The sequence below is a fragment of the Oculina patagonica genome, chromosome 1, assembly GCF_052425735.1.
Source record: "Oculina patagonica isolate OP01 chromosome 1, crgOcupat, whole genome shotgun sequence".
In the NCBI taxonomy this organism is placed as follows: Eukaryota; Metazoa; Cnidaria; class Anthozoa; order Scleractinia; family Oculinidae; genus Oculina; species Oculina patagonica.
The window spans coordinates 47,313,058-47,329,905 of NC_135758.1; the positions used below are offsets into that span (position 1 = coordinate 47,313,058).

Genomic DNA, 16,848 nt, shown 5'->3' on the forward strand with positions numbered 1-16,848 from the left:
TAAACTTTTTGCTTAATAATTGTTTTTTCTTATTAAAACGAGTCAAATGACGGCTTTTTCTTACAGTTTCAGTTAGTACACGCTAGTTGTAAAGAAGGAGTGGCACTGACAAAATTGAAAGAAAGACTGTTAAGTTTGATTGTCCGTGATTGCATGCAGCATAAACTGACGTCTTTGTGAAAAGCCGTTACTAACAAAGAGCATTTACTGCACTGTGATCCTCCTATCATTAAACAACGACCGTCTTGCTGGATGTCTCCAGGGATAAAATTAATCATGATAAACTAACCTTCCTCGTCCATTGTTGATAACTGGAAGTAGAGCTGTCACGTCACAGTAACAGCCGAGCTCGTGCGCATTTTACAAGGACTCGAGCGCCATCTTTAATTAGTATTCTAATGCAAATGCTACAATCGGTTTCAGCTGTTTTGTGTGTGAATATTTTGTTAAAATATCTGCTCTCTATCAGTCTATGCCACGTGATGTGGCCCCGTTCATCACTTATTGCGTACATTTATGACAGGCGTGACTTATTCTCTTTCGTATACACCCGGAAATTTTTTACAATCTGAAACATGATAAACCTAGTCTCCTTCGCAGCTGTTGTTTGGGCTCGTCACGCAAGTAAACCCTGTTGTGCTCCAAAAACAGCAAATATCCTGACTCATCAAGAGACGTTTTAAAATGTATCTTGCACTTTCTTTTTCAGTTCTCTTTTTTTCAATATTTTGCAGTGAAGGTAAGACTTGAATTATTTGACGGAGAAACATTGTACATAGTCTTGCTCTTGATAGGAGGAAGTGTTATTTTTTTTCAATTGCAGCGTTAATGAGTATGTACGCTTTACGGTACATAAATGTTCTCATTTTTTCCGCCCTTCAAATCTTTACGTGTAACTGTTTACAGTGCCAGTTCTTGCCATTCTTGTGGCCATATTCCTGTCGAGTACAGTATCGGATACAGTAAGCTTAATGACTGTAGAATAAGTTAAAAGCACCTTCTTTTGAGAGTTCCCATTAACATTACTATTAATTTGATCTGAGCATAGAAAAATGCCTCACGTGTATCTTTTTAAAGGCCGATTTACACGGTACGATTTTGCCGCTTGCGACATGCTTACGACAGGATTACGACACGAATTGTGTCGTGTAAATCAAACCTACAACTCCTAAGCCATGTCGTAGGCATGTCGTAAGGATGTCGCATGCGACAAAATCGTACCGTGTAAATCGGCCTTAACGCATACAAAATAATATGGGCAACGTATTAATAGAATGAATATATGCGTCAGCCTTTCAAAGAAGGATTGCTTACAAAATATCTATTTCCTCGCGGAAATATTTCCTTTATGTGCAAGTTTTTATAAAGATGAAACTGTATATGACTCTACTCTACTCTGCTGTATAGGAGGACTCTACGCTATACGGAAATTGAGTAAATACTGATAAAAACAGAGAAATAGGGCGCGAAACCATGGAAACCTTGTGAGGTTTTCATGTGAATTCTGGTAATTATTGACCATCATGGAATTTAAATATCCGGTACTCAGATGCAGCTTTCGAACGCACTATAACTTTGAGTGGACGTCTAACGAGTTACCTGATACTCGGCAAAAAGACAATAAAAGATAAAGATAAGATAAGAAACTTTATTTAAGTGTCAAAAACCTTATAGCCTGAAAAATAATACCATACTAATTAGGGGACACTGCTAAAAACTAAAAGCTACACTAATACTAAATATAAATACAATAAAAATATATATAAGTCATATAAAAATGTTATTATAATCTATGATATAGAAAAATGTTTAAATCCTAATTGTTAAAAAAATAAAAAATAATAATAATAATGACTTGACTTGAGAGGCACTATGTGCAGCATAGGATGCATCCCTTACAGCCGTTGTCCATTAAGCGAGTTATATCCCTTTTGCGAATACGGTTTGTAAACGCCTGCAGTGTCTTGGCTGATCTGTCAGCCGTAGAAAGTTTGCCCCATAGTTTGGGTCCAAACTTTCTACGGCTGACAGATCAGCCAAGACACAATTTCTACTAACGTTTTCAGAGAACTTCAATCAGGTGATTGTTACATAAACTTAAATCGTGAATTTTCAAAAAAAAAAAACATTCTGTATGATGCCGCCCATAGCAGGTTCCTTTCCAAGCATATTTGTAAGTTTGCTTTCATCTGTGTAGAGGGCCCCTGTAGGAGTAAGAACTGTTTGAAAAAGACAACGTTATTGACAATCAAGTACGACATGTTTTAAGTTTTTTTAAGGTTTAACTTGATTTGATTGCTTCCTGTCTTTCAGGGAATTGTAACAAATTCTTCTTCAATGCCACATCACAGATACTAGTATCCTCAGGGTCCTCAGGGGTTATTCCTCTACAGAGTGGTTTTGATTTCAGCTTTAGAACTTGCAGCGGTGGTGTTTTACTTGATCAAAAGGGGACAAGCAATGATTTTATTCAGCTTGAAGTGGTTCCCACAACAGTCAACTACTCTGTTACACCTGTACTGTTTATTAGAAGTCATCTTAAAATGACATGGAAAATTAATGGTATGCAGGATTCAGTTACGTTAGGCAGAGACTTGGACCAAAATATTATTCATAAAGTACAATTCACTGCTAGCAGTGGAGGGATAACTTCAACGCTCATCCTTACTGGATTGACAACATTATCTGTGGATATTCCAAACAGTATTTTAGGATTTGTAAGTTCAGGCCCATTATTTGCTGGGTCTCCTGTCTCTGGTGGAACAGGATTTGTTGGATGTATTATAAGTGGAAGAAATATTCAATTGAAAAAGACAAACACATCTATCAACATCAAGGAAAATTGCACGCTTGATAACCAACTGGGATGCCCAGCCAAAGGTCAGTGCGATTTTTTTTATGGGTTTTACATTTATGGGTTATGACTGAAGAAAAACTAGTCCCACAATTTCATCCCAGAATTTGTATTAATGCTGGAGTAACTAAAATTTATTGGATAATTTAATGCTATCAATACTTGAAGAAGGAATTAGCTGATCTAGGATGAGGTTTGTATTTGTTTTTATGCTTCCTTTATTTTCTGTTACTGATCTGATCACAAACTGAATGTATACAAGTGCAATACTTTTCACGTTAATGGAATACATGTTTGTAGATATAACTTTTAATCCAGGATTCCCGAGTAACGTTTTACCGGGAAAGTAATATCGTTGTAACGGACACTCATGGAATAAAGTATACATCAGTGCTAGATCCAGACCTTCAGATAAGTGGAGTCCCGATCATCTAGACCCTGGTATAAGGTGGGGGCCCGCTCTCGAAAATAATGTTTCTCGGCCCTATGGGCCAGTATTTGTCTAAAAAATAAGGTGGGCTCCGGGGATAGACTGTTTCCCCTAGATCCGCCTTTTTACATGTGCCCTCTAGCAATAAAAAAAGTGAATCAGCTTGTCTCCCCTCGGATCTTGTTTTCGAGATTAGTTCCCTTGGCAACAAAACTAACCAGTTCAAAGGATTTAATATTTAGTCTTTGTTATAAAGCACAAAGAGAAATTTTAAACCGCCTCCATCTAACTGAACTTGGTTATTAGTTACTTGAGACCATTCTTGGAGTTCAGTAGACTAAGAAATATATTTTACATTTATTTATAATTGTTTTAGTGTGTCCAGCTGGTTTTACTGGAGATTACTGTGAAGTGAATATTGATGACTGTGCTGGGGCTCTGTGCCATCACTACAGCACTTGTATTGACTTAGTCAATAACTACAGCTGTAGCTGTGGACCAAGATGGACTGGCCGACTGTGTGATATCTTCCTTGGATCTTTATGCAATAAGTCAATTAATAACAACACTAAAGTCTGCCACAATGGAGGTATTTGTTTCGACACTGCTGACAAGAACAACTACACATGTACTTGTGTTCCTGGTTACACTGGTCGTAACTGTGAACTTGAATTTGATCCTTGTGATAGCTCTCCATGTCTTCAAGGTGGAACATGTACTAAGCTCACAAGTGATGATTTCAAATGTGATTGTCCAACAGGTGACTGAGTTGAATATTATTATACAGTGTTACAGTGTTGACAGGAGTCCCAGGAGTCCTATGTCCAGTATTGTAGGGAGTCAGCGGTTTCGTCAGAGTGTGTGTAGAAAGCCAACAATGCCGTGTGTTGGCTGTCGAGTCGGCTGCGAATAAAGTGTTGTGCTTGAGTTGTGTTCTCGAAAGTTGTACGTTGTCAACAACAGTCAAACCTTTCCTTACGGACACCTAACAAAATAATAATAAAAAATAATAATAAATGGGAATTTACAGTGGGATCTTCCACTAGGTGGCTCTTCTTGATCCCACTGATTCCAGATCGAAATGGAATTTGGAAATGTTTGTGGAGGGAGGAAAACCGGAGAACCCGGAGAAAAACCCTCGGAGCAAGGACGAGAACCAACAACAAACTAAACCCACATATGGCACCGGGCCGGAATCGAACCCGGGCCACATTAGTGGGAGGCGAGCGCTCTCACCACTGCGCCATCCCTGCTCCCCATAATACGGACACCTCCTTGATTTTCTTTTTACAGACAGTTCACTTGGTCCAAAAAGACCAAAACTTGCTTGAACTCTAGCTAATACGTTAATTCACCTCCATAATACGGTCACTCTTCCCTGTCCCTTTGGTGTCCTTATTAAAGAGGTTCAACTGTGTTCATGATAATGTACAGGAAAAGAAAAGAAAACGAGAATGGACCAATAACTCGTTACTTGATGTTGATGGTTTTCTCTTTCTTTTTTACATCTCAAAGGTTTTAAGGGAAAGAGATGTCAAGAAAACATAGATGATTGTGCAGCAATTCCTTGTAAACATGGCTCCTGCATTGATGGAATCAACAACTTTACTTGTAACTGTACTGGATCTGGCTACACTGGACCAACATGCGACGATGACATTAATGAATGTAAAACCATAAAACCCTGTCATCCTAATGCTACTTGTGCTAATCACAAAGGAACTTATCAGTGTATCTGTCAACCGGGATTCAATGGAAAGAACTGTTACGACAATATTGATGACTGTCGAAGCAACCCATGTCAACATGGAGGTACGTAATGCCCAGCAATGTTGATGCCCTTCTGATAGGCAAGATGTTGGGATCAGAACGGGAAAGAGTGATATGATTAACTCTTACTAGTTCGGGAACGTCGTGGAAAAACATCGCCCTCGGTCTTTTGGTTGTGGGAGGCGTGGTGGCCTAATGGTTAGCGCGCTCGACTCCGAGTCGAACAGCCCGGGTCCGAGGGGCGCTGCGTTGTGTTCTTGGGCAAGACACTTTACTCTCACAGTTCCTCTTTTCACCCAGGTGTATAATTGCGTACTGGTGAATTTACTGCTTGAGGTAACCCTGCGATGGACTAGCATCCCATCCAGGGGGAGTAGCAAAACTCCCAGTCGCTTAATCCTACAGAAACCAGGATAAGCTCTGGCTGTATGGGCCACTAGGCTCGGACACAGACTTTACCTTACCGTTAGGCTATTGCGTACCAGAAACACCTCGGGCGATATTCTCCCCTAGTATGGCTTAAGTGCTCAGTTGTTGGGAAATAAGTGAAATGTCACTTACCATCGTTCTTAATAATGCATTTAATTTGCATTGAAATGGTCTTTTCTTCACCTGTGTATATTTAGCTAAATGTTGCGTTTCTGTTTCATTTGTAGGGAAGTGTAAAGATGAAGTAAGTAGCTATAGATGTGAATGTCTGGTAGGATTTAATGGCACCTTGTGTGAGCATAACATTGATGACTGTGTGTCCCACACCTGTAACAACTACTCACTGTGCCAGGATGGAATCAATGATTACACTTGTGTTTGCAAGCCTGGTTAGTTAGTGGTCGTTTCTTGCATTTGTTTCTGTGTCTTGAGCAAGTATTTCAATATAGACGGAACTCCCTTTTGAAGCATAAACCCCGAGCTTCGTTCCTTATAATATCACAGTCTTAAATACCACTCCGACACAAAAATTAGCAGTAAAAGGTATACTGTCAACAGACCGGCCTTATTGGTTCTTACGGGTGTAATGAAGGCCTATCCTCTGAGTTCCTGAGTCTCAGCCAGCCCCCACGACGTCCAGTTTTCCTTTCTGATTACATTATTTTTCAACACAAAAATCATTTTTGATCACTGACCCGATAGTAACTTGTGCACACGCCCCCTAGTGTAATTATGCGGGTCGATGTGAACATGTCTATCAAAATTATTACATGTGCCTTCTGGATGTATCGAGGATGTAACCTCAACTCTTTGTTATGGAGAATTGAAATTGGAAAAAATACTCCATGGTTTGTTTGAATAGTAATTGTTTAGTATCAGTAAAGTAATTATTATAGACACCATATGTTAGTCCGAAAACAATGGTCGTTTGTTTTGTTTTATATTTTGTTTATATTTTGTGTTAGGATTTGATGGTGAAAATTGCACAGTTAACATAAACGACTGCAAAAATGACTCTTGTGTCGCAAACGCTACTTGTATCGATAGTGTCAATAACTTCACCTGCCAGTGTCCCCCAGGGTACTATGGAGAGTTCTGTCACTTGGAAATTGATGAGTGTCAATCAAACCCTTGTCAGAACAATGGAACTTGCATTGATTTGATTGGTGGCTTTAATTGCACATGCGTAACAGGATTTAATGGCAGGCAGTGTGAGAACAATATTGACGACTGTCCATCACACAGATGTAACAACGGAACTTGTATTGATGGTATCAACAAATATACATGTCTTTGTAATCCTGGATTCAATGGTTCGTCCTGTGAAATAGATATTGATGAATGTCAAGGTAAGTACAAAAAGCATACCAGTGCGTCAAAACACATTTCAGCTAACAATAATGTTTATACCAAGTCTGTGATGAGTTGATGACATGTAATGGCTGAATTGTTGTGTTGATGTGTGATTTATCTGTAATTCTTTTAACTTTTATATTAACATCCATTACTTATGAAGTATTTGGAACTGTGATTAGTGTAGGGGTACAAGCATATTTTGGTGTTGACTTTGTTATTTTTTTGCCAGGTCAGCCTTGTAACTGTGGGACATGCACTGATCTTCCTGGATCATACAAGTGTACCTGTGATCAGTGGACTACAGGCAAAAACTGTGAGATTGATATTGATGAATGCAGCAGTGGCAACAAATGTAGTGAGAATCTGGGTCCGCAGGGTGGTGGTCGTTGCTTTAACTACAATGGCTCCAGATTGGATTGTGCAGACACATCCTTTAAAGGATTTGAGTGTCTCTGTAGGAATGGCTTCCAAGGTACTTGAAAACAGTAAGGATAGTCATTAAATCTAGTTCCTTCCAAGATTCACAGCAAGCATTAATTATTTTGTTATGTACATGTACAGTAGATGCATGTAACACCGTACACTAAGGTTTGGTAAAACACGAACTAGATGGAAGGATTAAAGCTGCTTAGTTACCAAGTCAGCAAGCATGGAATTTAAGCATTTGATGTATTATTAACCTGTGTACAGCCACCCCCGTAATTTTTTGAGCAGAGCGGGACAGCTGTACACAGGCTAATGTATTATGCACTGCTGAATGAGTATTAAATGTAGCTCACATGGCAGCTGCTTAAACATGCAATAAGGGTAGACTTCCATTATATCTCAGGGCCCAGTTGTTTAAACGTTGGATAACGCTATTGTCGTGTCTTTTGTGCATAAATGAACCTGGGCGTGCATGGTTGGCAATGTAACTTTGAAAAATTCCGTGGTTTGCTTGCACGTGACATTTTGATTTTGGGAACGAGTATTTTTTGACTTGGTAATTAGATTTGGGGTGGTTAGTTAGTTCGCGAAGTTTGCAAAGAAAGTTGCGAATTTTCAGAGAGTTTCGAAGCGAAACGTAGAACAAAATGTAGGGCTGGCGTAGACAGGCGTGGCTTAGAGATGTACATTAGCTAAGTTCTCTGATGTGGGTAGCCACGGACTGGATTAGGCGTGAAATTCATAGCTATCGTCCAGATAAACCGCTATCCATTGGATAAATGTTAACAAAACATACTACGCTATTCATCAAATGGTGATTTATCCTGTGGATAGTGTTATCCATCCTTTGAAGAACTGGGCCCAGGTTTTTAACATGCATTAAAGTTTTTCTTGTTTGTATAAAGTTTTTCTTGTTTGACATACTTACACCTATGTGTAGGTTGACCTCAGTAATAAAACACTCAATTCTCGCATGTTTTGTAAGCAATGATCTGAAACACCGGGGATAATTATTCTCAGTAAAACAGGGGAAATCTGTCATGAAGTTGAGGTGACTAGAAGATAACTGAGAACAACTGAGACTCTGAAACAGAGTTAAGAACATTGAATTCCACGGCGCCAGTGCGCCACTGAATTAACTTTGTAAAAGTATTTTGATAAACAGACAGTCCAACAACTTTTTTGTTTGTTTATTTATTTTTTATTGCAGGCACATACTGCCAGACTAACATCGACGACTGCAAACTTAATGACCAGCCATGTAAAAACGGGGCATGTGTAGATCTAATAAACGATTACAAATGTGACTGCAATCCTGGTTACACAGGACGGAACTGCACTGTTGATATAGATGAGTGTTCATTTGGATACTGTCAGAATAACGCAACATGTACTGAATCAATCAATAACTACACCTGTACGTGCTTACCAGGCTTCACAGACTTCAACTGTTCTACAAATATCAACGAATGTGAACCGAACCCTTGTGTTAATAGTACAAACTGCACTGATTTGATTAACGACTACAATTGTACCTGCCTGCCAGGATTTAAAGGTAACATATATGCACACTTATTACAAAATGAAAGCAATTGCTTCCTTGACAGAAACTAATGATATGTCTTGCTTACCCGGTAGTTTGTGTGACAGGTACTTGGTGTGGAGCAAGGGAGAAAGGAGAGAGAGAGGGAGGGAGGGAGGGAAGGGGAAGGGAACAAGAACTTGATCAGTCCCTCTTTTCACAAGATTTTGCTGCGAAAACAGAATATCAAAAGGCTGCAAATCCACTTGAAAACATGTTTTTCTTATTGTAGTCCATTTTCATCCACATTCCCGCATGTCAGCCTTACTTCCCAATGGGATTCCTGTGGTGTGTTTATAAAATCACTGCTATTTCGTTCCCTATGACGCAGGGATGTTTTTAAGCTTTTGAAGGTCGTGCCGAAAATAAATGATAGTAATCCACGGGAATGGGAGATTCCCTGGGTATTCCTTTGGAGACAGTGGTGACAATCCATAAGATTTTACATGCATATTGTACCACATTGTCTGTAGTAGAAAACAACCAGATAAATTCATTTATTTGTACCTATTTTGTTTCATTCGCGTAAACTCGCCATATCAGTACTTTATAGACAAAGCACCACTTGAAAACACCTCGAAAATTGCATCAGTTCATTACGTTAAATGTGGATCTTTTTTCTGCCATCTACTGTGCTCTTGCAAGATTGAAATAGAAATACTAACCAATGGAAAAATTCATTAATTATGATGCTGTTTAAACACCATGAAAACTAGTTTTCTTCTGTTCAACTTTGTTCGATAATTCATAGTTGGACCTTTCGATATTTTTTTTTCTGTCGTGCAGGTAAAAATTGCTCCGAGGATATCAATGAATGTGACTCCAATCCGTGTATGTACAATGGAAGATGTAAAGACTTGATAGCTGATTTTTACTGCAACTGCACAGCAAATTACACTGGCAAGTTCTGTGAGCTCAGAAAAACTTCCTGCAATCCTAATCCGTGCCGCAACAATGGAACTTGTACTATTCAAAACAACAACTTCACTTGCACATGCGCACCTGGCTTTGGAGGGACACTCTGTGACAATATCACCACAGTGGGATTCAATGGCTCTTCGTATATGATTTTCGACGTTGGAAAACAAACGCTTGAGCTTTCATTTCAGTTTAGGACAACTCTTAATCACGGCTTACTAGCTGCTGATTCAAATAAAAAATTCCGTGTGTTCCTTGATAACGACAATGTACATGTATGGTACAACGAGACACAGAAACTCTCAGCTGGGAGGGCGGCTAATCTCAGCAATGGGCTTTGGCACACAGTTCATGTTAACATATCTGGAGACACAGTGAGCCTCATGGTGGATAATTCATCTTGTGGCCAACAGTGCAAAGATTCCTTGCTAGTACTAACACAAGCTTACATAACAAACCTTTACATCGGCGGGTCTTCATTTCCTCCAACCTATGATCGAAACTTTCTGTATAATTTTACTGGTTGTATCCAAGATGTGATAATTGACAGTGAGAAAGTCATCCCTATAGCAGAGGCAGGGGTGGAGTTAGTCAACACCGTCACTGGGTGTCCACGCAGTGAGGTGTGTGTGTCTAACTCCTGTGTACATGGCAAGTGTGTTGATGAATGGATCAAGTTCAGATGTGAATGTACACGGCCTTGGATCGGTCCACGATGTAATACAAGTGAGTCGTGTTAGTCCCTGTCAATTACGTACTGGTAAATAACACAAACAAGCATTTTATCATGGGTATAGCAGACAAATTTAGTTTGGTTATTTGTTTAGAACTTTCGTACTGCTTTTTTTTGCTTTTCCGTTTATTTGCGCCAACATTGCTGTAAGCATCTAACAAGCATTAAAGTTTTTGAAATAGCAATTTAGTGCAGAAAATAAATCGGTTCTTGGTTTTGCCAAATACCAATGACAGTGTGAACTTCTGCCTCACCATGTAGATTTAACACGCAAAGTATCAACGACAGATATTGGCTGTTTTTATGCTAGAGGCGATAATGTCGTCTAGACGACTTTAACGTCTAAGACGTTAAAGGCGTCTGGTATAAAAACGGGACTCATTTAGTAGACAGCTTTTCAGAAAAAAATAAACAAAGACTGGGTTCGACACTCGGAGGACACTAGACACGAAGACGTTAAAGGCGTCTGTCTTATTTACTGTTTTTATACTAGACGGTAATGTCGTCTCGAGACAGCTTTAACGTCTCTAGCATAAAAACGGCCGTTAACGTAACATAAAATAAGTTAAGCAACGCATAAGAACAAGTTTTCTGTACAACTGGTTCAAGGTTACTGTGATAACTTTCAAAACATCTTTTTTTCAGGTTTGACTCCGGCAACGTTTGGTGCGACTGAGCCCTTAAACCTTGTCAGCAGCAGACGTCGCCGTGATGTTGAGAGCATGCGTAATGCAAGCTTTGCTAAATTTCTCACTAATGGGACGAGTTTTGGTGCTACTGGGGAATTATCATTCTTCATCCGAACTCGAGAACTGAGCGGGTTGATAATATTGATGACTGATAGTAAGAAAAACTTCATCAGTGTTGAAATTGATGAAGGTGTCTTGGTTGTCCAGGTAACTTTAAATGGACAGAGTTCCAATGTTACCATAAATGGAGATATAAGTGACGGGAAGTGGCACTTTGTTGAATTCCAAGGGAACATGTCACGTGTTGATAACCTTAGCCTGGTCACTGAACCCATTGCACACAAAGATATCAACTTAACTACAACCTACATTGGAGGACTTGATGACTTCTCTCTTTACCCTGATGCAAATCTCATCAGAACTCCATTCCGAGGCTGTTTGCAGGACATTCGACTCAACAACAAACTGTTTGATTTTGGGTTCAATGATGGTTCGTTGATTTCTACTGAGCGTTACTCGTTACTCTCTCATGGCGGTTTAGGTGAGGGTTGTAAGGGTATGAACGTGTGTCGATCATTACCGTGTGGTGATGGAGGCTTCTGTAAAGACTTGTGGAACAAGTATGAGTGCGACTGTAAACCGCGCTACGGTGGCCCGGACTGTGCACTGTATGGCTGCTCCCTGGTTAACCTGTGTCCTTACAATACAACCTGCTTAGATGTCGGACAAAACTATGAGTGTAAGTGCCAAAACGCTCGGGTAACTAAGTAAAATTTTTGTGCAAAATCTAATGCTTTCGTGACTTTATTCCTTATTCACGACTCAAGTAGAATTCATTCTTATCGAAACCATACAACGAGTCATCTGGACAGCTTTTGTTCTACCATGGTTACCAACCATAATGTTAATAGAAGCATGAGATAAAATACCGTATTTACTCGAATAAGCGTTTATTAAATTATTCGAGGGCGGCGCTTATTTAAAATTTGGACACCACAAATAATCTAATCTTTTTTTTATTGCAAAAACACACGAAAACACATCACTTACAAAAATACAAAAAAGATACGTCCAATACTCACTACTTTATATACAAGTACTTAAGCTGCTCACAATACAATACAATACTTGCGCTTCTTACAATTTAACACTGTATACTATTTACAACACGTACACTACTTACAATACCTACCTAATCTAATCTTTTACAGTTATTGAAAATAGCGTCTCTTGATTGTCGGTATTCGTCTCTTGCTGTAGAGAGAAGTGGCGCTAGCTGTCCTGGCAAAGTTCGCGGTCTTTAGCACATTTTACAGATAAAAAAACTAATGGGCGAGCGTAAAACAATCACTTTGAACTGCAAAACATCGCTTTTGATGAAAAGAAATGTCCAAGTTTGTTTTAGAACTGCGGCGCTTATTAACTTTTTTGTGCCAAATGCGGTGCTTATTCGAGTAAATTCGGTAGTTATTCATTGATTTCTCTACACTGGAACCAGGGAGCTTCGTGACGAATGAGCCGCCGAGACGAGTCCAAACGTCTACTTATTCTGTCACTGAACTAATGAATTTCAAAACATCTGCAGGGCAAGTGTATCATACACTTTCTAATGTTTTTGTTGTCTTATATGTTCTATAGGTATACATCCTGTTACCCTGAATGGCAGTGTAAGCAGTGTAAAGTTCAACTTTACTTCAAACGTAAATGTCAGCATGGACGTGTCTCTACGAGTGCGAACAAGGCAGTCATCAACTGTGTTGATTGAAATTTATTCAAATTCCAGCAGATTCTTGAAAATGGAACTCACCGATGGACGAGTAAAGACAAGTTTTGCTTTGGATGGAGACAGTGGGTTTATCTTATCAGGTAGGATAGGTTGTTGCTGGACTAACTTATTACAATACCAGTTCCAAAGACTCACGAAGTTTACCGACAATGTTTATCCAGGGGGTGCACACTCGCCGCTGCAAATAATAATTTTCAAATTGTAAAAGTTGTTTCCAGTATATTCCAAGCATGTGCGTTATTTGATTTTCAAACCCAGAACATTGCTTTATTTAACCGAGCGTAGGCACCGAGTCAAAACAATTATTTTTGCGACGCCTTTTTGCAAACCGTTACACAAAGGCGGCGCGGTTTAAAAGAATACCATAACAAACGTCAAAGGATTTATGGTCACGGAAAAGAGGACAGTTCGTGAGTCAGGGTTCGAATATTGCCGAACAATCCGATTGGCGTTCTGTCCATGGCATGGAAAACGACAACTTCAATGAAAAGTCTGTTTGTGACACCGGCAAAGTTTTTGCAATTAATTTAAACGTTTTTTTTTTCAAAGACGGGCGGTGGTAGTAAAAATCAATGGAGGATTACTCATCACTGCTACTCTTAGAAAGTAAAATATCAGTGAGAATGGCATACTGGGCCATATCACCCCTATTAATCATGTGTTTATTATTTGCAGATGATGCAGTAAATGACAGTCAGTGGCATTATGTCGTGTTTAACATCACAAATAATCAGAGTCACGTTACCGTAGACGGCTCTTCCACATTAAATTCATCCAGACCTTCTAACGGGGATATAACAAGCTTATTACTCAGCACTCCAGTTGTGGTGGGTGATTCAACGTTTAAAGGATGCTTAGATAACATGCGCATTGGTGGTCTACTACTTCCATTTGTTGATTACTACAACAGCACTTTCAATGTAAGTCACGTGACTCCTTTAAAGCCTCACTTTAATGCAAGTACCACAGGCGTGCAGCTTGGTTGCCATAGCGACGATGTTTGTGGTCCAAAACCCTGTGTACGGGGTATATGTGGTGATGTTTGGAACAAGTTCACTTGCGCATGCCCAGAAGGATGGGCAGGGCCTGTTTGTAACCTGACAGCCAACATGACATGCGCACACTCCCCGTGCGTCAATGGCACGTGTTACAATGTGACAGGCGTTGACATGGCAACCAATCAGAGCCAAGTAAGTGATGTAGGATTTGACATGTTTCAATGTAACTGTACCCCGGGATTTGAAGGAAAGCGATGCGAGAGCACCACAAAGGAATGCATCCCCAATCCATGTCAAAATGGCGCTAAATGCACTGAATTACATCTCAACTATACCTGCACATGCGCCAGAGGTTATACTGGAAGGAACTGTGAAATAAACATTGACGACTGTGCCGCTAACAACTGCGCTAACAATTCTACTTGTATTGATGGAATCGACTCTTACAACTGTTCGTGCGTAAAGGGTTTTAACGGGACTTACTGTGAGCAAGATATCGATGAATGTGAGGTTATGGAGCCGCACGGACCTTGTAATGCGACTGGAACAGACAACTGTAACAACACTGTCGGTGGCTTTAAGTGTAATTGTAACCATGGATATTTTGGTGTCCTTTGTGAGTATGACCCAACAAGGTCTTGTGAGATACTAGATCCTTGTGGTGATAGAGGAAATTGCTCAGATAACGAGACAGGTTATAGCTGCTCTTGTTTTGAGGGTTATAACGGCACACAGTGTGAGAATGATATTCGTGAATGTGACGCTGAGCCGTGTCAAAATAATGGCACATGCATTGACAGCCATGTTAACTCCTCTTATTTCCCGGGTTATAAGTGTAATTGCACGGTTGATTATACAGGAAATCAATGTGAAAAGAAAATTGACCTGTGTGAACTTGAACCCTGTAAGAACAATGCAACGTGCGAGAGACTGGCGTACAACAAGTACCAGTGTAACTGTACAGCTGAGTACAAAGGAGAAAACTGTACCATCTTCCAGTCATGTTACAGCGGACCCTGCAAGAATGGAGCTACATGTACTGAAACATACGAGCCTGTTAGTAACTACACCTGCACATGCGCACTAGGATTCTACGGCAGGAACTGCGAGAACATTACAGACTACTGTTCACCAGACCCCTGCAGAAACAACGCGACCTGTGTAAACTTGAATACTCAAGGCAAGTATTTCTGTAACTGCACAGAAGGATTCGGTAATGCAAACTGCAGTGGATTGTTGAAATATTGCAGTCCTGATCCGTGCGTTAATGGAATTTGTACCCCATTAATGGATACTTTTCAATGTCAATGTGACCCAGGTTATACAGGCAAAACTTGTGCGGAATCCACAAAGAAATGTCAGCCAAATCTCTGTCAAAACAATGGCCAATGTACGCCTTCTTCGAATTCATTTAGCTGCGCTTGTACCACTAGCTGGGTGGGCAAAACGTGCCAGTTTGAAAATCCCTGCATTATCAATCAGTGTGAGAACGGTGCTACTTGTCAAGTCAATGATCAGTTTGGGAACTTTTCGTGTGTTTGTCCACAATATTTCACTGGAGTAATGTGTGAAACGTCAATGGGTCAAGGCAAAAGTAATACTGCTTCTTCAGCTCCTCTCATTGGTGGAGTAATAGCGGCGTGTGGTTTCACCATTTTGCTTTTAATTTTGTTGGTGGTGGCGGCGAAGAAGCGAGCTTCTGATGGAACATACAGCCCTAGTAAAGAAGAAGGAGAAGCTAGACGGATTGAACTGGATACAATCACTAAACTTCCTCCACAAGAAATACTCCTGTAAATAAAAGTGGGCGAGCATCGTTCAAATTTCTTTTCATGTGTTCAGACGATGCACCACGACTTTCTGCTTAGAAGTTTACAAACACGTCGTCTCAAATGTGTCTCGCAAAATGAGCGGCCTTGTGTATAACGAGAACGTTAACGAGAACAGCCGGGAGCTCAAATATTGTAATTCTTTGGGTGTTTTTAATAAAGCAATTATTCCACTCGCCGTTGTTGGATGAGATACGCGCCTCGTTGGCTAAAACTATCTCATATCCAACATGCGCTCATGGAATAATTGTTAAATATACTGGTGAACTTTATAAACTGACATTATTATTATTATTATTAATGGCTCCTGGATTAGGTTTGAGACTGATTACCCCATTATAGGAAATTAACGCTTCATGAAATTAACGCGAATTTTAAAAATTCGCGTTAATTTGAGTAACAACAATACCTCATCAGCTGAGATCACGTGGTATTTTGACCGCGCGATTTGAAGGACATTTGCGCAACTTTCGGGACTTATAACATCGTCAATGTTATTCCGATCGGCTTCAAACTTTGAAATCTTATTTTTAAAGACATATATTTAGAAATATGCAAAAACAAATGTCACTTCTTATGCACTTTAAGTTTTGTTAACGTTAATTTCGGCGCCGTTTATTAAGTGGGGCGTTAATTGTCAGACCTTAATTTCAATTATTTTGGCCCTAACTTCTCGATACAGTCAAGACGTTCTTGACTCCTAGGAAAAAGCATTATTTTATCAGATTGGAAATCTGCCGGTATCACTGAAACTGCGAAGACCGCTCGAAGCGGTCAGATTCCTTTGCATAACCCCTACGTTTGGGGAAAGTACCACTAGTGTTAAATAAACTTGTTCCTGTTGTCTCAACAAGTGTTTTTTCGGAGTTTTGTCTTTGTGTACGTCGCGTTAATTTCCTTCATTTCCTTCATTTTGAAATGTTACCCCCTCTTTCACGTTTATTTCCTTTATTGGGAAGTAACTTTTCCTTCGAATACGTGTTAATTTTGAAGTCTGCGAGTAATCTCAAATACCTTAATTAACACAAGCGACTGGGAACTGGTGGCG

At 39.8% G+C, this 16,848-nt stretch overlaps 1 protein-coding gene across 1 annotated transcript; it reads left to right on the forward strand.

The window, feature by feature from the left end:
• Positions 1 to 506: 506 nt before the first annotated feature.
• LOC144635276 (uncharacterized) lies at positions 507 to 16,766 on the forward strand. Its single transcript, XM_078494381.1, has 12 exons — positions 507 to 739; positions 2,314 to 2,880; positions 3,661 to 4,044; positions 4,800 to 5,096; positions 5,711 to 5,872; positions 6,449 to 6,832; positions 7,069 to 7,311; positions 8,476 to 8,820; positions 9,634 to 10,491; positions 11,144 to 11,926; positions 12,826 to 13,053; positions 13,649 to 16,766. Exons 1-12 carry the CDS (start codon positions 685 to 687, stop codon positions 15,766 to 15,768), a joined length of 6,426 nt encoding a protein of 2,141 aa, XP_078350507.1. The 5' UTR covers positions 507 to 684; the 3' UTR covers positions 15,769 to 16,766.
• The last annotated feature ends 82 nt before the right edge of the window (positions 16,767 to 16,848 follow it).